At 38.2% G+C, this 21760-nt stretch overlaps 1 protein-coding gene across 14 annotated transcripts in view; it reads right to left on the reverse strand.

The window, feature by feature from the left end:
* NCOA2 (nuclear receptor coactivator 2) overlaps nt 1–21760 on the reverse strand; it is a 293591-nt gene that overhangs the window by 26355 nt on the left and 245476 nt on the right. For 12 of the 14 annotated variants that reach the window (XM_025477948.3, XM_049103802.1, XM_049103796.1 and 9 more), the window contains 6 exons: nt 20284–20431; nt 17283–18552; nt 9911–10121; nt 7633–7839; nt 4390–4608; nt 734–863 (listed from right to left, as the gene is read on the reverse strand). In XM_025477948.3, the coding sequence (XP_025333733.1) occupies nt 734–863; nt 4390–4608; nt 7633–7839; nt 9911–10121; nt 17283–18552; nt 20284–20431 (2185 nt within the window). The remainder of the gene's footprint in view (nt 1–733; nt 864–4389; nt 4609–7632; nt 7840–9910; nt 10122–17282; nt 18553–20283; nt 20432–21760) is intronic. The other 2 variants (XM_049103804.1, XM_049103803.1) reach the window with 1 other exon arrangement.

The following is a 21760-nucleotide window of genomic DNA, read 5'->3' on the forward strand; positions in this document are numbered from 1 at the left end:
ATCAAACATGATCACATCCCACTTCCTTTTTCAAAAAACTTTTTCAATGGCTTAATGAAAAAAAGTATGAATTCTTCAGAGTTCAGTATTTAAGGCCTTCTATAAATCTGTTCTATTACTAATCTACTCTTCCTGCCAAATCTTAATTGCCTTTACTATATTTTTTAAGTGGTAAAACGTATGTTAACAGAATTGTCTAGTTTTATTTCTCTTATGGCATTTATAGTACATAGTACCTTATATTAGTTATTAATGTATATCTTTTATTTTCCAACTAAATCATAACTTTATTTTTTATTTTAAAGATTTTATTTATTTGACACAGAGAGAGAAGGAGAGAGAGAGAGAGAGCACGTGAGCGCACAAGCAGGGGTAGGGTAGCAGCAGGTAGAGGGAGAGGGAGAAGCAGGCTTCCTATGGAGCAGGGAGCCCAATGCCAGGCTTGATCCCAGGACCTGGCTTATGACCCAAGCCAAAGGCAGCCATTTAACTGGCTGAGCCATTCAGACACCCCAAATTATAACTTTTTACAGACATGCCCTAGGTCTGATTTTTAGACTTCTCCCTCCCCCACATTCCATGCCTAATAACTGATGATATAATCTGAATACATGAAAACTGGTCAGGACCAACTATTTAGGAGGAAAAGAATAACTCTAGCAGAGGGCTAAAATAACTTCTAGACCTTATCATGAATCATTATTCTCTTGGATCTCCTGGTGCTAGGACTCACCTGTTTTGGTTGGCAAAAGATGCCTGGTCTATAGGCAGGATGCTTTCAGGCCACGGGGCAGTCTGATTTGGAGGAGCTTGTTGTTGGCTATACTGAGGTCCCCCCATGTTCATCTCTAATTCAGATGGCCCTAAAAACAGAGAAGACAAAAATCCGAAACTTTATAAATTTTATCAGGGAATGCCTATTTCTGCTATGTAATATCAAGTAAAATACCTGGTTTACATAAAATGGAAAAGGCAGATGCAATAATAATTAGTTGAAAATAGTAAGACTGAATTTTTGTTCTGAAATAGAAACAAAGCAATAAATATCAAGGCTTTTCACCCATTTTAGGCAATATCTAGAGTGGTAGCTCTAAACTTCTTGCAGTGAAGATCTTTTAATTTTCTTTTTTCTTTTTTTTTTGAGAGAGAGAGCACAAGGGGGCAGGGTAGAGGAGCACAGGAGAGGGAAAGAATCTCAAGTAGATTCCCCACTGAGTTAGAGCCCTTGGGGGAAGGAGTTGAGGGGGACTCCATCTCATGACCCTGAGATCACTACTTGAGCCAAAATTAAGAATAGGAGGCTTAATCAACTGAGCCACCCAGGTACTCCAGCACCCTGACCTTTTAGTTTTCTTTATGTGGATTTTATCTTATTGATACTTACTTACTGTATGGGAAATTAACATTGGAAAAATAGAAAAAAATTATTCACTCATTTAAAATTAATTACAATAAAACCACTATGTGTTAACATAAGCAAATTTCTTAAACAAAAAAATGAAAAAAAAAAAAAAACCAAAACCTTTTGCTGGCATTGTTTTACATTTCTGAAAATCACTTTAATGTCTGGATGATGGAGGAGAGCCAGAGCCTCTTATGTGCTCCCACATCCCACCAAGGCGATACCACACAGCCTATCACTTCTAGAACTCTACTATATGCTTGTGAGAGTTGAGAGTGAAGAAGGCCAGGAGTGTCTCAGTATAATGGAAATAGTTTAGCCTTGCAGACCACCTGAAAGGGCATCAGGGTCCTGGACCACATTCCTGAGAAGTGCTAGATCCCCCTCCTTGTTCCTGAACTTTTATTAACTATAATTCAGTTAGCTCTTCCAGAAGAGACAGGGTGGGACAGAAAGAAGACCCTGACAACTCAGATGTGCTCTTTCTTAGAAGTTCTTTTTTTAAACCTCTTTTTAGAGGTTTAAAGCTAATGGATGACATGAGCTTTTTAAGGATTCTGCTGTTATCATCACCTGTAGACCTGTCTTCCATGACAATAGAGAATTTTCTGTTGAGTTCATGGCTTTTTTTTTTTTTTTTTTAAGATTTTATTTATTTATTTACGAGAGACACAGAGAGAGAGAGAGAGAGAGAGAGAGAAAGAGAGAGGCAGAAAAACAGAGGGAGAAGCAGGCTCCATGCAGGGAACCCAATTTGGGACTCGATCCTGGGTCTGTCTCCAGGATCACGCTCTGCGCCAAAGGCAGGCACTAAACCGCTGAGCCACCCAGGGATCCCCGAGTTCATGGCTTTTTGAATTTATTAAAAATCAGAGAAATTCAGCTACACAATAAAGCGCAAAGGCCAGGTGAGGTGCCCTTCAATAAAGAAACTGACCCTGGGTGGGTCAGTGGCTGAATGACTGCCTTTGGCTCAGGTTGTGATCCCAGAGTCCTGGGACTGAGTCCCGCATCAGGCTCCCCACAGGGAGCCTGCTTCTCCCACTGCCTATGTCTCTGCCTCTCTCTGTATGTCTCTCATGAATGAATAAATAAAATCTTAAAAAAAATAAATAAAGAAATATGGAGAACAAATTCAATTTCTGGATATAAGGAATTTATTAATTATGTTATATATTTATTTATATATAAACATATATATATATAATCAAGTAGCATCTACACCCAACATGAGGCTCAAACCTACGGTCCTGAACTCAAGAGTCACATGCTCTACCAACTGAGCCAGCTAGGTGCCCCTTAATTATGATATTTAAATGAATGAATCAATACATTAAAAAATTTTCCAGTTTAATTTTACATGAAAATCTGGTCATTTTTAGCATTGTTCCATAGCAGCCTCAAAGCATACGAATTTATGTTTGGAAACCACTCATCAATTTGAACCACTCATCCTTCTCTGCAGGAAGGCTATCTGAACGTCACCTCTCAGAAACAAGTCAAAATGTGCTGAGCAATTACATAACTAGGTAAGAAAGCGGAGGCCAGAAGTAGGATGAGAATTCTGCGTTGTCTTGTCAAAACAATCCTGGTACCTTTCCGATAATGATTTAGTGCTTACTCATTGCACAATATCTAAGTATATGAAGAAGTACATAAACATTAACTTATCTGAATTATGCTAATATGCAAGATTTAGAAGAAGGCTAATGTAAGTGATTAAGAAAATATCACTCAAGTGTGAGTTGTACAGACCATGAATTATTTTTTCAGACCATGAATTTTTTTAAACAGCTTTACTGAGATATAATTCACATGGCACATAACTCACCCATTTAAAGTATATGACTTAGTGAGTTTCAGTAAATTTGCAGGGTTGTACAACCATCATGACAATTGGGTTTAGAATGTTCTCATTCTCCCAAAAAGAAGCCCCATGACCATTAGGAGTCACTCCCCATGTTCCCCACACCCCAAACCCTAGGCAACCACTTATCTATTTTCTTTCACTACAAATTTATCTATTCTGGGCATTTCATACAAATGGTATCATATAATCTATCAGGGCATTAATTTTAATAACACATGAACTGTATCCAATAGAATTTTGGGGATGCCTGGGTGGCTCAGCAGTTGAGCATCTGCCTTTGGCTCAGGGCATAATCCCGGGGTCTCAGGATCAAGTCCCACATCAGGCTCCCTGCGAGGAGCCTGCTTCTCCCTCTGCCTATCTCTCTCTGCCTTCTCTCGGTCTCTCATGAATAAATAAAAATCTTTAAAAAAAAAAAAGAAAAAAGAATTTTAGTGATCCTCACGTTTCGTGAGATAGTCTAGAAGACCTTGTACCTTCAGAGAGGACCCTGGAAAGTCTGGTTTAATAGTCTAGGATGGTGGCTCAAGAATCTGCATCTTAATGTCCTGAGATGATTCTGATAATCACCCAGAGTTAGGACCAATTCTGAAACATTGAAATATTAAAAAAAAATATATATATATATAAAACATTTACAGTATGATACTCCAATTCACTTCCCAGAAAAGTTGAGATTAGACAATTTAATAAAAATACAACATCACATAGGTAGTTGGTTCTCTAATGTAACTAGAAAGCTTTTGAGATTCTATGATTCTATACAGAGTTCCAGCAAAAATCTCACTTATGACAGCTTGACATGAGGGGAATCACCTAAATTGCAAATGAGGAGCATATCTTAAAATAATTTTTGGAGCTCTTATTCTTTTCTAAGAAAGCATGAAAATTAAAAGCAAAGAGCACTAGAGGGGCACCTGGGTGGCTCAGTCCATTAAGCGTCTGCCTTCTGTTCAGGTCATGATCTCGTGTCCTAGGATTGAGCCCTGTGTCAGCTCCTTGCTTAATGGGCCTGCTTCTTCCTCTCCTTTGCACCCCCCCTCCTTGTGTTCTCTCTCTCAAATAAAGAAATAATCTTTAAAAAAAAAAAAAAAAAAAAGCACTACAACTATCTTACCTATATTCATGACCTGAGACTGAAGCATCTGTCTTTGGCCAGGCTGGCTGTTGGGTCTCATGGGGATGCTGGCTGTTGGGTTCCGAATCATACCTCCTTGGATTGGCCGGTTCATGGCACTGGTGGTAGCAGCAGCACAGGTGACTCTCACAGCAGAACTCTGTGGTGCCCATTCCCCAGATGGCATAGTGGGCCGGGAAGCATTACTACCAATCATTCCTGTAGGCAAGCCAAAGGAAACTGAGACATGGAGTAACTGAAAACATAGTCAGCACGTATGAACACTAGATGAGCCTACTGTGTATAAGACAATCACTCTGTAATACACAGCCCAAGAGTTAACGCCCCTGTTGGGACAGACACGGACCCTCAGCTAAGAAACAAGAGTTGGCAATTTCAACAGTTTTTCAAAGCATAGACTTGCCACTCTTTAGAGTTCGGAAAAGCTGTTAAAATTGTTCCCATATGTACTTAGAAACAGGTGCTGTGGTGTGTGGATAACCCCAACTTCCTTCCTCAGGAAGTGAATCACATTAGCTGATCTACACGTCAATGCTTTACTTTCCAAAAGGGAGGTACGGTAGAGAAACAAGGTTTAAACTGATAATCAATACTCTAATTATAAACCCAAATCACAGAATATCCCATGAAGCTGATGTCAGGTTTTTATTTTTTTAATTTTAATTTTAATTTTTTTATGATGTCAGGTTTTTAAATCCCCAAATCCCTTTCAGAGTATTATAATTTGTTAAGCTTCAAAAGTGACCATGGTAGCCTCTAAAACATGAAGAATTTACAGGATCTTTCTTCTACAGTTTTTTATATCCAAGGCAAGAGACTCCTACTTTTATAGGTTAACTTCAATATACCTGGACTAACACATTCCTAATTATATAGCTCTAGAATGGGTTAGGGCAGATTGGTAAAGATCCTTTTACACTTGAGATATTAATAGTTATGCGGCCACACTTAACAATAAGAGCATAATACTCCAAGGATCAAGGATCCTTGTGTTTGGTCTCTCTGGCCTAGCCCCTGGGAATGCTGACAGTGGCTAAATATTTGCTAAGACTTGATATTCTAAAGGGGAAAAACTCCCAAGTAAGAACCTCTCATTTTGAAATGTTTAGTGATGGATATATAAAAGTTCTACTTTCATTATGGGGCACCTGGGTGGCTCAGGATCATGATCCCAGGATCATGGGATCATCCCAGGTCCTGGGATTGAGCCCTGCAGTTGGGCTCCCTGCTCAGTAAGGAGTCTGCTTCTCCCTCTGCCTCTCATCTTCCACCACTTGTGCGTTCTCTCTCTCAAATAAATAAAATCTTAAAAGAAAAAACAGAAGTGCTGCTTTCAAATAGATGGCTTGCTTTCATTTACTTTTAATTATGATAACTAAAAATAGAGTATATTTAAGAAATGGAGAGTACATGTATTGTGGGTGGATTTTCATTGGTGAAATGAGAATGTGCTACATTAGGATTATTAAGAATAAAAGGTAATTAAGTTCACTGAAAAAGTTAGAGTATTATAGTAATATATAATTTTAAAATTTTATTTAAAGATTTTATTTACTTATTTGAGAGAGACAGAGCACAAGCAGGGAGAGGGGCTCAATTCCAGGACCCTGAGATCATGACATGAGCCAAAGGCAGATGCTTAACCAACTGGGCCACCCAGGTGCCCCAGAGAATAATACATGTTTTAAAAAAACATCTGAAGATTAAATTTGAACTACACAAATGTATTATGGGAGAAAAGGCATTGTATTTTTCAAAAAATCTAGCCTCTAAATAATATAACAAGATTATAGCAAGTCTAGAAAGCAGAAGGAAAAATGACCTGTAATTCAACAATATCCATGCAATTATAGTAACTGGGGTCTACAAATCTTTCAGGCTTTTTCTTTTTCTTCTTTGAAACAAAGCACAGGCATTGTATGATCTTCAGAGTCTGGACACCAGTTATCTCTAGGCTGTCCAGATTTCAAAACAGGTGTATTCCTAAATTCCTCCTTATAAGAACTCAGGTCTTCTTTGTGTTCTGCTAATAAGGAGGAACCTTTAATTAAGTCATTGGCTCCTTTTCTGTTATAGGATGTTGCGTAAAGCGGTATTTTGCTTATATAAATCAATACTTTATTTTAAAATATAAAATTCATATTTTTATAATATCTATTTCTTTCAATGCTTTTGTCCTGAGTACTTCATTTTGACAAAGGAAGAATGCTGTAAATTGTGAGCAGTTCTTTATTAGGAAACTCAGCATCTTGCTAGTAGATCTGTGATAGATACTATAGTGTACAGGACATGGTGGTAATAGCGATCATTGCTGTTAAGATGGTTTCTAGCCTGGGATCCCTGGGTGGCGCAGTGGTTTAGCGCCTGCCTTTGGCCCAGGGCGCGATCCTGGAGACCTGGGATCGAATCCCACGTCAGGCTCCCGGTGCATGGAGCCTGCTTCTCCCTCTGCCTGTGTCTCTGCCTCTCTCTCTCTCTCTCTGTGACTATCATAAATAAATAAAAATTAAAAAAAAAAAAATAAAAAAAAAAGATGGTTTCTAGCCTTAATTAGATGGAAGTTTGGGAATACGGTAGCTGCTATGACACTGATTACCACTCAGCAAATGAGCTTAGGTAACTTGGCAGACACCTCAAGTTACAGCAGGTCAAGGTCCAAACCAGATTACAGGCAAAGTCATCCTTCTTCAAAAAGGGAGCCCTGGACCAGGTACTCTTTAGCCAAGCATATTACCATTTAAAGTTCTTAATTTTAAATTACTGTTTTTCCAAAGAACTGTATCATTTATAAGTATGAAAAGTTAGCTGTATTATAAACTTTCATTCTCAAATTCTCCAAAAACAAATCCTTGATTAATAGGAAGTTTTGGGATTATCAACAGATTACATGAGATACTAGCAACCACCAAATTATTTCACACATAACACTATAACATGTGGAGTGGTAAACTGGAATAGAAGAAATAAGACTATGCTGTAGGATTAATGATTAGAGACCCTGTAAAAGTAATGGTCACAGATAAAATGGTCGGCTTACTGGAATGCTTTTCGATGCTTCGCATGCCACTCTCACAGTAAAAATTTGTAGAATTTTCTTACGTGCTAGTATTCATTTCTAACATAAAACAATTCATTTTGAAAATTCTACTAGTTGGATGTGGATGAATACATCGTTAAGTTAAATAACCCACCAATAAAGTAACAGTGCATTTGAGCCCTTACCTGTGCTACTGTTCCCTAAATTTCCTTGGTTTCCTATCATCCCTTGATTACCCATCATTCCTGGCTGAGGTATCACTGAGTAGGGACTATTGTTTCTGATTGGTGGGAAAGGTCCAGCACCAGTTGGGCTTTGCAATGTGATGTCAAGTGGTAAATTCTGGTTTGGCAATAACCTGCCCAGTTGCCCTGGTCGTGGGTTATTAAAAGCTAAGGAGAAAACAAATGAAAATTGAAGGTTAATATAGGATAATGAAAAAGAATAGCAACAGAAGTAGTGTTCAGGGAAAATGCTGTCTGTAAAGTATCAAAGATATGCACATCAGGGACCAACTGCCTAAATAAAAGACAAACTCACAGACAAAAAACCACAGGCAGCACCTAAATGTGGACTCGTAATTTAATCAAGTCTCTTACTCGACTTTTAACAAATTTTGCAAAAAGAAAGAAAAATAACTCATGTCTATTATTTACCATATATTTCCCGCCCCAATGCTAATTTTTTAACATTTAATTGTATTTGCTGAGTCAAACACTCGTATGGTCTTGTCCATATGTGTCACTGTATTAGAGTTCAGGAATACTGCTTTGTCACAGCTATGAAGTTATAAACGTCTCCTGCACACAGCCCCAAACCCAGACGTGGTTTGTACCTATTATTTCTTAACTGGCCTTTCCTGGGAGTAGAATTAGGTTAAAAGTATCTACTCGCCTTGGAAGTTATTATCTTTTAAGTGTGAACTCTGCCCCCTGAAGTCAGTATTAAAGCTTTAGGGCCCTATTCAATCTTCTAAAAACAGCTTCTTTAAATTCTGGACACATTTAGATTTGAAAGGATTCTTATGGATGACTGACAAGAATCCACTGGGTAGTGTGCCCTATACTATCATATAGACAACCAATAATTTGATAAGAACATCATTACATTTTAAAAGTATCAGATATTATTAATGACAATTTATAGAGCTACTTTATTAAATAATACCAATTATTTCTTCACTGGATTACATAAACATAGTATGAAACAGTACATTCAAAATAAATAAGTTCTTATCAATTAATAACAGAAATAAAACATTTAGAAGAATTAGGGCTCAGAATGGAAATTATGTACATGCTGAATTGGATTCCCTCAGGTTTAGCTCTCGGTTTAGCACTCAACAATCTGATTACATCAGGAGGGACAGAGGAGAAAGCATGAGTTCCCATGCTGCCCATCATTAATGCCTCTGGTTCGTAAACATAAACCCAGTAGTGTGCTTCTTACTCCCCAGTTCTTTGACTTTGTGATCTCCCGAGGTCCATAAGTACCTTCCATTCCTCAAGAAACATGGAGGTTTGAGAGATGACAACAAACTATTTTGTTTTATCCATTCCAGAATAATCAAGAATCACTTGAGGAAAGATCTAGTAATTAAAGATATTTTGTGATTTGGTTGGTGGTTGCCATTTCTGGTTTGAGAACAAATGCTGAGCACTGAATCAGACAGTACCTGACAAGGGAAAAGTCATTCTGTTCACCAAGCGAACACTAAGGACATCATTTATCTTTCTGTAAATCACATCTCTTTGCACAGGAAATATAATTTCTTCCATTCAAAACTGTTGGACTTTACATATATCAAATTTGTAAACTAAGTGATTATGGTGAAGAAAAAATTTACTTTAAACTTTAGAAATCTAAAATAAAAAGAATAAGTGATAGAAAAAAATGTATTTTTCTAAAATAGTCTAAGGTCTTCAAGCTTTTTATTAAAGTGCACTTAAAAACATTTATGATAAAGTTCCATTTGAACTGGTATTTTTAGAATTATTCCTAAGAGATAGGATATTTTTAATGTGTGTAGCCTGTTCACATATTGTGGTTAAATATTAAGAATTTTTAATAGCATTTTATTCCTAAAAAGTCAGCCTAACTTTCTAATTTTCTACGTTTAAAGTATCCACTTATATATTAAGGCACATAAAGTCTATTTTAAACTCCATTTCTGAAGGCAGCAGCTAAAATAAAGGGAGACATGACAATCATCCAAAGAACTTTATCTATGTAGGTCAGGCTCACTCCGTGTTGATTAAATTAACCACAAGAGCATGCTGGAAGGCCATGTTCACCAGAGTCCATTTTGAGTGGTGTTTTGAAGAACCAGGACAGTAGATGGTGCTATCTGACCACAAAAACCTTGAAGTGACTAAGCTGTTTGTATCAGATTTTAATAATCACTGTTTCTAATGGGGATTATATGGGAATTTCTTGGCATAACCATCAATATCTCATACTCACTGCTCTGTGAAATTCGCAGCGCTGTTTTCTGGGCTCCAACAGGTGTAACAGGACTGTTTTCGGCTGTGAGTTGCATGAGGTCATTGATGATGGCTTGCTTGTCAACTGATCCAGCAGGGGCGCCTGGCCGCGTGTCTGGGAAAAGCTGTGGTAATTGACTATTCTGCAAATCATCCAAAATCTCCTCCAGGTTGTCCAGCTCACTGCCAGGCTGCAGTGAACAAACAGAAGAGTTGATCCAGTCCTGCCCTGAGTGTGGGCACCACAGCCCCAGCTACAATTACAGACCTCACTGGCATAAGGCACCACCACAGCCAAACAAAAGATGCAGACACTCATGCACACCTCTCATCTAACAAGTGAATTGATCATTTTTAAAAATTAAATTGACAAAGGCCAAATAACTTAACCTTTTAGGCCCCAATTTCCTCATCTAGAAAAGAGTGGTGATGAATTAGAAAGCTCCCTCCCAGCATTGTGATTCATTGGCAATGTATAAATTCCTCTTTATTGTATGCTAATAATTCAATCAATCATGAGTATGTGTATTTCTAATTAACTGAGTGTATTAAGACTTATAGTCCAGGTCTAGGTTTTGTGGCTAACACTCTCTAAGAAATAATGACAAAAAACTGGTAAAAAAAAATATGATTCAAGTTTACACTACATCAGTATTTTGTAAATGGTTATTTCCTTCTAGGACTTCTCTTTGTAAGAGTATGGGGTAAAAAACAAAATAAGCTCAAAGTAATCATGAATAGTTAAGCATTGCCTTCTCAATTTGACTGGTGTTTTTTTTCCTGCTTGTACTTTCAGTTTCAAATGACACTGGCCTTCTTAGTCACTCACCAGCTTAGGTGACAAAATGTAGGGAAGCAGGATAAAAACATGGGTGTCCCCATGCATAGATTCTATTAACCTGGCTTCACAGAAGGCAGAATGATGTTTCTCAGGGCTCTTCTTTTTACTGAAGTAAGTTCATTTCAATTACCAACATCAAAATAAGAAAAATAAATACCATCACTATCTCATACTTACTACTTTTCTTCCAGAAAGCTCAACCTATTTTATATTCTTTACGTAGAACTTATCCATGTGCCAAGTATTTAAAATCATGCAGTGCCCACAAGACAAGAAAATGGATAAATTAAATGTTAGTAGTTTCTTTTTTTTTTTTTTTAATTTTTATTTATTTATGATAGTCACAGAGAGAGAAAGAGGCAGAGACACAGGCAGAGGGAGAAGCAGGCTCCATGCACCGGGAGCCTGACGTGGGATTCGATCCCGGGTCTCCGGGATCGCGCCCTGGGCCAAAGGCAGGCGCCAACCGCTGCGCCACCCAGGGATCCCCTGTTAGTAGTTTCTAATGAAGAAAGTGGTAAGAATGATTTCTAGGATGTGTGGGTGGAAACACAGAAGTTAGGTAATTTCCTCAAAATCACTGGATGGACTTTGAATCCTTGCTTGGCCATGACTAGGCATTTTGTCAACAGAGGGAATTCAAATGAAATTGTTTATATCTGACAAGAGGTACACTTGAAGCAAAAGGGCTCATGGTTTTATTCTATAACTCCTATTCCCCATGCAGATGTTGGATTTGCTAAAGATTTTGCAATTTATGGCACATGTAATATCTGTATGGGAAGTCTTAGTGGACATATTTCTCAAGTTAGGAAAGATAAATTGAAGTGACATTTTATTTGATTCCTTGTTCAGAGTCAACTAGCTTCGTAATAACCTGGAGATCCACTTTCTAGAAGATTCCCAGTGTGCTGTTGGGACAATTACAGGACCATTTTCTAGTTTAGTTAACACATTTCTAACAAAAGATGGAGGCATCGAATATGGGAAAGATACATCTTAGGTAAGGGTTGGGTTCCAACGTTAACATCCCAAAGTCTAGACAGACAGATAAAATGATCCTTAAAACTCCTTAGAGAAGGGCATCTGGGTGGCTCAGTGGCTGAGCGTCTGCCTTTGGCTCAGGTCATGATCCCGGGGGTCTTGGGATCCAGTCCTGCACTGGGCTCCCCAATGTCTAGGACTGCTTATCCCTCTGTCTAGGTCTCTGCCTGTGTCTCTCATGAATAAATAAAATCTTTAAAACAAACAAACAAAACCCCAAAACTCCCTCAGCAGACATCTCAATGCACATCTCTGTCCCCTCCAAGGGCAACACAGTCAGGTTCTCCTCTAGCGTGGAAGCACACCACTCTTTCTTATCTGAGTCCTAAATGATGTCGTGTATGTAGGAGCTGTGCGTTTAAAAAACATGTGGCTACATTTTCACACTCTTAGAGCCACAGGAGTACCAACACCCAGTAAACTCCTGTCGCTCATCTCACGATCACTCTGTTAGGGTACATATTTATTGGGTAAAATGATAGGCTCACACTACTTAACCACTTCATAGTCACCTATTCCTTTCTTCTGAATGTGGATAGATGATATTGTGTAAGTTAAATGTACATGTAAAGTGACTCCATTGTAAATCTATCTTTATCATGTTTTGCTAAACACAAAGGGTATAAACATCACTATGAACATTTATTGTCCTCCAAGGATAGAGCCTGGAACATAGTAATGGACACTCAGTCAACCATGTTAACTTGTGATTTAAGAAAAATTCCCGGGATCAACTAAATTTCTCATAGAAATTCTTGTAATTTCCGTTACTTTCGCAGAAAAATATTTCATAAAAATGCGTGCTATCCTTGTAATTTGTGTCATTCAAATACCTATAGAGATAAGAAAGAGAGTCTAATAAACTGATGTTTACTTCTGTCCTATAAAACCAAGCTTACCTACTATGCTGCCTTATGTAGAGTATTTTAAAAAGTGGCCCTTGAAGCTCATTATATGTGTGGGGGGAGGAATTGGGGGTGCAAAGGGAGGAAGTAGAGAGTAAGTAAGTAATAAGTTGCTTCTTGAGAAAGTTTTGCAGACTGCCGTGGATGAGAAACATCAAAATAAATAGGTTCATATAAACAATAATAAATATATATTATTATCCTCAATGAATGCTCTTGTATTTGCCCCTAATCCCAGATACGTGTAAAAGAAATTTTTTACAATGTAGATTAACAACAGCCTGTACCAACTCCTACCTTTCCTTTTTACGCTCTTTCCATGCAAATAAAATTATCCTTTAAAAAATGTCAAACAAAAATAATTAGTTTCAAAGAGTTCTAATGACAAAATTCATGATTCTTCCTTTGTAATCTACAAATTGAGAATAAGTCTAGCATTATACATATAAGATGTTAAAATATATTTGGATATTCGAGGCGCCTGGGTGGCTCAGGAGGTTAAGCATCTACCTTCAGCTCAGGTCATGATCTCAGGGTACTAGGATCAAGCCGAGTCTGCTTGTCCTCTCCTCTCTGCTCCTCCCCCCACTGTGCTCTCTCTCTCTCTCAAATAAATGAAATCTAAAAAACAAAACAAAAAACCAAACCATATTTATTAAACCATATTTGGATGGCTTAAGTCAATTTATTGGCCTTTAAATTTCAAATAATTAGAAAACTTTAAATCCAATATTTTCCTTGGTTTTTATTTATTTTATTATTTAAGATTTTATTTATTTATTCATGAGAGACACAAGGAGAGGCACAGGCAGAGGAGAACCAGGCTCCATGCAGGGAGCCCAATGTGGGACTTGATCCCAGGTCTCCAGGATCACGCCCTGGGCTGAAGGTGGCGCTAAACCACTGAGCCACCCAGGCTGCTCAATTTTTCTTTTTAAAAAGCATGTTATTAAAAAAATGTATTAAAACTGATTTAATCTCTGCCATTTTAAGAGCCGATCAAATTCAACTGTGGGTCAGTCTAGTTCTGACAAGTAACTAAATGCTTCTTTGTCTTAAGGAAGCCATGCAGGAACTTCTTGGTGTATATTCAAAAGAAATTGGTTCTTTGGATCCCCATAACTATGGACACTATTTGAATTCATGCAGCTTACCACCAGAAGAATACCTTATGTAACTTTCCCCATTAGAGATAATATTGTTTTGCATGTGTTTATTTCTTGTTAATTTTTGGAGTATGCATTTAACATTCATCTAAGTGTCTTAAGTGTACTTTAAATGTTCTTCATCAAGGAGATAAAATTCAGAATGTCTACTATAACCCCTTTGGCTGTTTGGCAATAAAATCTGACAACTACGGCATTCTCTTTTGTAGTTCTGGAAGGGATGGATTTGATCACATTAAGTTTCTGATCAAATATGCCCCTCCCTGCCCCCCCCCCCCAAAAAAAAAGTTCTAGTCCGTGTCTACTTTGTTAGGCATTTCTTCACAAGTCAAAAAAATTAATGCCTTCCTTTAAAATGCTTTGCCAAGATTCTTCAAAGTTTTGCTTAGGCATCTATTCGAATGCTCAAATTAGCCACATCAATTTGAATAGTTAGTTTAAACTATTTCAGGCAGAAAATGAGTCAGAAAGATTTTTATAAAAGTTCTACAAAATGAAAATTGGACTTGATTTCTTTAATTTTTCATTTTTCTGGTTTTATGAATTTTTCATGTGTCAAATCAACTGGCCCTCTGAAGGAAATATAAAGAGTACATGCATTTTAATAACATAAGTATTTTAATAAGTTATAAAACATCTTTTCAAAAATTTAAATAAAAAGTATAATTTTACCACATTTGCCTAACATAGAATTATTTTTAAAATGGTAAAATTGTTAAAAGATGGTAATACAATTCTACCACATTTGGAGGGAAATTTTCAGGACATTACCAGTTTAAAATATGGCTTTCCTTTCTAGTGGAGAAACGTCTACAAGACGTTCCTTGTAGACTTGTTCTAAACCCTCATTATAAGTGGCCTGGTAGCATCAGAAAGAATTTAAGACTATCAACATACTCCACTGGGCAAATAAGTATGTGACTTAAAAGTCGGTAAACATATTGGAAATTTTTCTGACATTGCTTCCTGTTGGTGACGAAAAGCCATAGAAACAAATGTTGTTTAAATACTCTACCCAGTAAGGAACGCTATTTTAGGTATAATAGCGCCATCGAAGTACTTCCTGTCCTTAATAAGTTATAGGTAGGCTAAACACACGCTTGGTTAATGGCTCTTTTCTGAGTCAAAATAACAAGACAGTTAAGTGTGTAATTCAGGCCGCTAACCATTTATCTTATTAAATAAAAAACTTGTATTCCCTTGAAATGAAAGAAAAACTTTAACAAACTGGTACAGCAGTTCAAAGGAGATACAATTAATCTGTTTTGGGAATAGTGAAGGGAGAGCAGGAGGGAAAAGAATCACTGTTTTTTCCTTCAAGTAAGTCATTCTAACTTTGATCTAAATTTAGGTAATGCATACTTCCTGTGGTAACTTTTCTTTTCAAGTTGCAATGTTTTCAATGTTAAATTTGCTCTGAAGCAGTGTTTTTTGGTGGAGTTTTATTTTTAAATGGGAGTGAACGGAGGATGAGACCAGGGACTGGTTTCATTAAGAAAAAAAATAGTGTGTGTGTGTATACACATTACTTTTTGGTCTACCCAAAATAACAGATTTGTGCTGATTATGTTCTCTAGGTGAGAAGATTTTGATTAGAAAAATGTTTCTGCTAAACAACAATTAGAAACAGCAAGTGACTCAAGGACTTTAAAAAAAATTCTTTGTTTTGGGTCAATTTCTTGTCTGAAGTTAGCGTAATCAGACATTAAATATAGAAATGCCAACAATGTACCCCTTTCCTGGCCCTCTAAGTTCCTAGGGCCTCAGGCCTAGGATAGAAATAAATTCTGTGTATGGAGGGAGGGGCCAGCCACTTAGCTAAGGTGGCTCACATGAGTCACCATCTTGCCCTCTAACATGTGTTAGGGAGACCTGAGTGACAGTATCTGTGCCTGCCACTCTGAACTGCCACTAGCTCTGCATATTCTAATCTAGTAAAACCTCAAAAGATTAAAACATTTACAGTTGTCAATCCGGTTTCAGACTACACTTAATCCAACATATTGCTATTAACTTTCTGTTCAAACTCTTGAGTTTTCCCCATTTACTGATTTTACAGCATTACAGAATAGCTGTATTATCGAACCCTGCACTAACATTTAAGTTCCAGGATTAATTATCAAAGATGATTATATAATTAGGATGCTTCCCTTGCGAAGGGCACAAAAGTTTTAAAAAATCCTATCTGTCTTAAGGAACGTAGCAGCTGCCAAGACATCAAAGTGAAATAAAGGAAGCTAAGTGCTTAGAGCTGTGGATGGAGCCCAGCTATAAGGGCATATACAGCCTCAGCTCTCCTGATTCCAGTTTTCAATCCTAGACCTGCCCCTGGGCCAGCCTCTGCTGACTCAGCAGAGTTCAAGATTATAGTAAGAGAGTACTGTTTTCTTCTCTCCCCATCCACACCTAGTCCCCCAAGACAGTGACACATAAACTACCCACTTGCAGAACAAATTTCAAGACAAATTATTAAACCATTTTAAGTAGAAAGGCCTATGTAGCTTCTTCATTTGTTAACCAATCATGACTTAAAAGATTTAAAGTACAGGGCTATTCCCAGGGATTAGAGAGTTGATAATGCAGGGTGAAGTCTTGGATCATTAATCCAGCCTGTCACCGAGTCCCCACGAGACATCTTATGCCAAACTATTATGTCAAAAGTAACTCTTTCAAAAAATAAAATAATTTAACATTAACCAGAAGTATCAGTTGACAATAAAGAGAGGTACGATGATCTTCATTAGTTTGGAAACCAAACTCTGATCTTAAAAAGAGAGAAAGGTAAATGGGAAATAATTTAATTAAGTCTGTCCTGACAAAGCCAGTTTCAAGGATGTGATTATCTCCAATTTAGGCATCTTCTATTAACAGGGTCAGCAAACTATACAGCTGGCCTGTGGGCTAAATCCTGCCCACCACCTGTTTTTCTATGGCCTCTGAGCTAAGAATGGATTTACATTTTTTAATAATTGAAAAAAGAATCAAAAGAAGAGTATTTTGTAACACATGAAAACTGTATAAAATCAAAATATCAGTTTCTGTAGGTAAAGTTTTATCGAACACAGCACTCTCATCTGTTTGTATAGGGTCTATGGTTGGTTTTGCACTATAGCAGCAGAGCCAAATAGCTGTGGCACAGACTGTATGGTCTGTAAAGCCTAAGATACTTATCACTTGGTCCTGTACAAAAAAAAAAATAAAAAATAAGAAAGGTCAGCCTACCCTGGGTTTATGACAATGTCACTTGTTGCTAGACAGGAGTGTTTGGAACAGATAGCTTCAGTGAGAATTAGGTGTTTCCCAGTAAGAACAACACCCAAGGCCTCAAAATGCCCCCATGAAAATCCTTGATGGATATAGATTCGTATACTTGAGAGGACATGTAACAAAACGTACCTGGTCACTAGGCTCAAAGCTCATCTCCTCCTTCTCAGTTTTCATAGCTATTAATTTTGTGTTACTGGCAGGGTCTGTCTTACTGTCCAGTCGCTCAAGTTTGGGGGTTATTTCCGGTAAACCAATATCTTTAGTATCATCTTTATCCAGTAGGTAGCGGAGTAGTGCATTCTCTTTCTTCTTGGGGCTCACTGGCTCTTGTTTAATTGTCACTTCTGAGCCGGGAGCTGTGCTGCTCGCCTCCTGGCTCAGCTCCTTGCCTGTGGCTTCTGCCGTTAACTTAGCCAAGTCCACAGGGGAACTGCTGTCCTGCAAGAGTCTGTGCAAAATCTTATGCTTCTCCTTGAGCGAGGTCCCGTGCGTGGACCCAGAGCCGGGCAAGCCAGCTGTGGAGTCCTTGTTGGCGTCCGACAGAGAGCTGGACAGGGGCGAAGGCTCCATCTGGTCAGATTTGGTGGTCAACAGCTGGAGGAGTTTGGTCTGTCCTTTGCTGTCATGCAGTCGGTTCTGTCCATCAGCTCTCTCACTGCTCACAGCCGGGGGCATGTTGGAATCATTTGTTTCCTTCTGCTCTCCAGGATGGCAGCTGCTCTCTGCTGGACCGGTTGTACCTTCAGATGGCTCCCCATAAAGTCCAAAACAGTCTTTGGAGTCTAAGCTTCCCATCTTGCTGAGTGGGGGAGGATTCATATTAACGGGGGAGTTTTGCAAGTTGCCCATTTTTAGGTCTGGTGAAGCCAACGACGACCCCAGGGAGACCCCATGCCCCTCACTGAGGGCCTGAAGTGCGTTGAGGGAACTGTTGGTGTAGCTATGGCTATTTCCTGTGCTGCTGCAAACGCCCACAGGGGAATGCAAGCTTCCTGCAGGGGAAAACTGACTGGGCGGGATCCGAGGGCTTCCAGCCACTCCGGGGCTCATGCGATGCCGTGGCGAAAGCATGGAGTTGGGCTGTCCTGGATTCATGCCAGGGCTGCTCTGTGAGGGACTGTTCATTTTGAGTGCATAGTTACTACCCTGAGGAGTGGTTGCTTGCATGCTCGACACATGGTTCATTCCCCCAGAACCACCAAACCTGCCCATGGGCATGCCCATTTGTTCCTTTGGGCCATTGATGGGAAAATTTATATTGCTACTGAGGGTCATGTCCTGACCTGGGTTCCCACTGCACATGGCCTGATGGGCAGGGCTGCTAGAGCTAATTGGGTTCAATGGCTTCCCCATCGCTTGTCCAGTCAGATCCGGATTCATTACACACACGTTCTGCTCTCTGTATAACGAGGAAAGAAATATAGAAGGAAAAACATTTAGCAAGTTGTTATTAATTCAAAAAATGAGATGGCCTCTTTTCTTTAAAAGAACAGACTATTTTTAAAGGACAGATAATACTCTGATGAAACAATCTGCAATTATGGACAAGACCGAACATGCATAATTTTGGATCAAGAGTGATGTTTTTCAGTCAACTCATTAAGATGTCTGCGGTTTTACAGAGGGGGTATCTTTAAATTCAACTACTACTGTACTGACACTGTAGTAACTAGACAAGACATTAGAGAGGTTCCAATTACATACTATCCCCCTTTCTCATTACATGACATATTATCAGGAATAACTGAGAACTTGTACTACCTCTTAAAGGAATGACCCAAACAAGTAGAGCGGTCTTCAATTATTTGCCAGATTACAATTCCTAACAATAGACACGTCTGTAAGGCCAGAGAGCTCTGAGGTATACTACTTGGCTCAATACGGGGGGAGAGGGGGAAACTCACCTCTAACCATTAGAAAGGCTACAAGTTCTAGAGCTGATAAAGTTACCAAAAGTATTTAGAATTAGATCACCTTGTCTAACAGATCCCCTTGCAAGTCAAAGCAAGAGCCTCCAAAACAGACAACAAGAAACAGAACTACAGAGTGATCTTGGTCTGTGATCTTATTCTCCAACGCCTAGACAACTCCAATCCACTCCTTTCTAGTGACTAAAAGCAGGTTTTCTGGGCTAGGTGATTTCCCAAACCCTATAAGCTTTAATTTACAGCCTTGGCAGTCATTTGTGAGTTACCACATGTGTTCACAAATCCAAACAAAACAGGTTTCACAAATTGTCAAACATCAGCTTTCACTTGGGCGGGGGTGGGGGGGTGGGGGGGTGGGGGGGTGGGGGGGTGGGGGGTGCGGTGAAATTTGGCACATCTGTAATCACTTTCAAATTGTTTCGGTTTGAGGTCAGATTTATTAACAGTTTGGCAAACAGGGCTGCCTGATTTTTTTTTTTAATCCCTAAATAAGAAAGTACATAATCAAGAAATGTAATAAAAGGGGACTCTTTAACCAGTGCAACTTTATGTATCTTCTGATAGTACCTCATAAAGTTTTATATAGCACATACATAAATACTTATATATAACTTGAAACGTAATCATTTTCCTAAATTTGTGCTCTAAAACAATATAGTTTATGACATTTAAAGTCAACATTTAATTTTCTGTACTTTCATTTTTTATGGAAATCTTTATTACCTTTCAATTTAAAGGCTTATGTCAAGAAGTTAATTTAAACCCGAGGAAAAAAAATCTAAAATATTCCCTCTAAGTATATATATTTGAAAGTTTTAGATTTCAGCACACAGAAGCAGAAATCATGCTAGTGGCTTCAATAGTTCTGAATCACACATGTCTCCCTGGGAACTGATCAATTTTCCCTTCTCTGATATAGGTGGTCATGTCTGAGCCAAGTGAGTGCTAGCCTGTGTTCTTCCAGCTGGGTTTAAAATTCACTAGCATTAAGACAAAAATCCGAAGTATAGCCCTACTTTGCTAGTATCATAAATTGTCTTTTAGCCAAAAGTTAATAGCAACTTAATTTTATATTTTACGTGCCTGGGGCTGATGAGCAGAAATGTCTAACAAGGTTGGAAAGCTCTAGGGTGATCTGTTGCTTTTGTACCATTTCCTCTTGACTTGGGGAAGGAAAAGTGATTTCTTATAACTAGGATTACCTGTGAAGCATATGTAACGATATTACAAGCTGAGGTTCATTAGTAGTCTGAGAACGGATGAGTTTGCTCTTCGTTTGTGCAGCAACAAGAGTGCCATCGGACAAGGAAAAACGATAGATTTGACTGAACGCCAATCCTTGTCTCAGCACTGTAGGCAAGCAAGGAAACAGAATGCATGTTTAGAAAAAAAAAAGATCAAAGAGTGGGGGTGGGATAAGACATAGTAATAAACTTCATTAAGTTTATGCCCATATTTTCTCATGGGCATGTTAACAAGAGTCTAAGTACTATTTCATGATACTGAAACATTTTAACATTTTAAAAGCACATTTATTTTTTACTCAAAAAGCTAATAAGTTCAATGTACTGTTTTGTTTTTAAAATAAGGCTTGGACCCTCAAACTATGTTCTTTTTAAAATCTTTAGTACTAAGGCAAAAGAGTGTAAACCATTTATGGACTCAAAACTAGTTTTCAATGATTTGTTCAAAATATCAGAAAACAATATAATGTATAAACATGATACCTTTAAAGTGTACAATTTGCCTTTAAGTTTCTTTTAAACTAACAAAAATATTATAGTAAAATTCAGGATATTAAATATGTTCTCTGAATATTCATCTTGAAGTTATTACTCCTCATCATCTCATAATACTATCCCCATTCTATTTCTCAGTATGTAAGAAGTATTATTTCTGTGGATAGGACAACAGGAAGTAAAAGATAAACAGAAAAATCTTTTCAGAGGACAAAAAGGCTAAATAGGCAACTGAAACAATAAAAGGGGAATTAGTTTAATTTCTGAATAAAGAATCTGGTTGTTTCCATTTGTGAGACAACAGAAGAACATATAACATACACCAACTGGTTTAATGTAATTTCTCTTAAAACTTCAGATTTATCTTTTTAAAACAACTATATTTTGAAGCTGTCAAATACTGCCTATCAAAAAAGAATATTTCTTTAAAAAAAGAACATTTGATTCAGAAAAAAAGTAGCCATGTAATTTGGTTACCCTCTTAAACCATTCTAAGAAGACTACCATGTTTTTTTTTAAATATTTTATTTATTTATTCATAGAGACAGAGACAGAGAGAGAGAGAGAGAGAGAGAGAGAGAGAGAGAGAGAGGGGCAGAGGCACAGGCAGAGGGAGAAGCAGGCTCCACGCAGGGAGCCCGATGTGGGACTCGATCCTGGGTCCCCAGGATCACACCCTGGGCTGAAGGCGGCGCGAAACCGCTGCGCTACCGGGGCTGCCCGACTACCATGTTTTTATCACATAATCTTCTACACAAATTTTGTGGGTTGAATAGCTAGTTCCAAGAACAGCCAAACCGAGCATATTCATGATTTCACAAAATTGTCACAAGTGAGTTAGTGAGAGAGGGAGTCACTGACACATAATATGGATCTGGAGTTTTCTTGGTAAAATTTTACTTTGAGCAATTTCCCTGATGAAACCCCCTCTGCAGTTTCA

Source organism: Canis lupus, chromosome 29 (genome assembly GCF_003254725.2).
Source record: "Canis lupus dingo isolate Sandy chromosome 29, ASM325472v2, whole genome shotgun sequence".
Taxonomy (NCBI): Eukaryota; Metazoa; Chordata; class Mammalia; order Carnivora; family Canidae; genus Canis; species Canis lupus.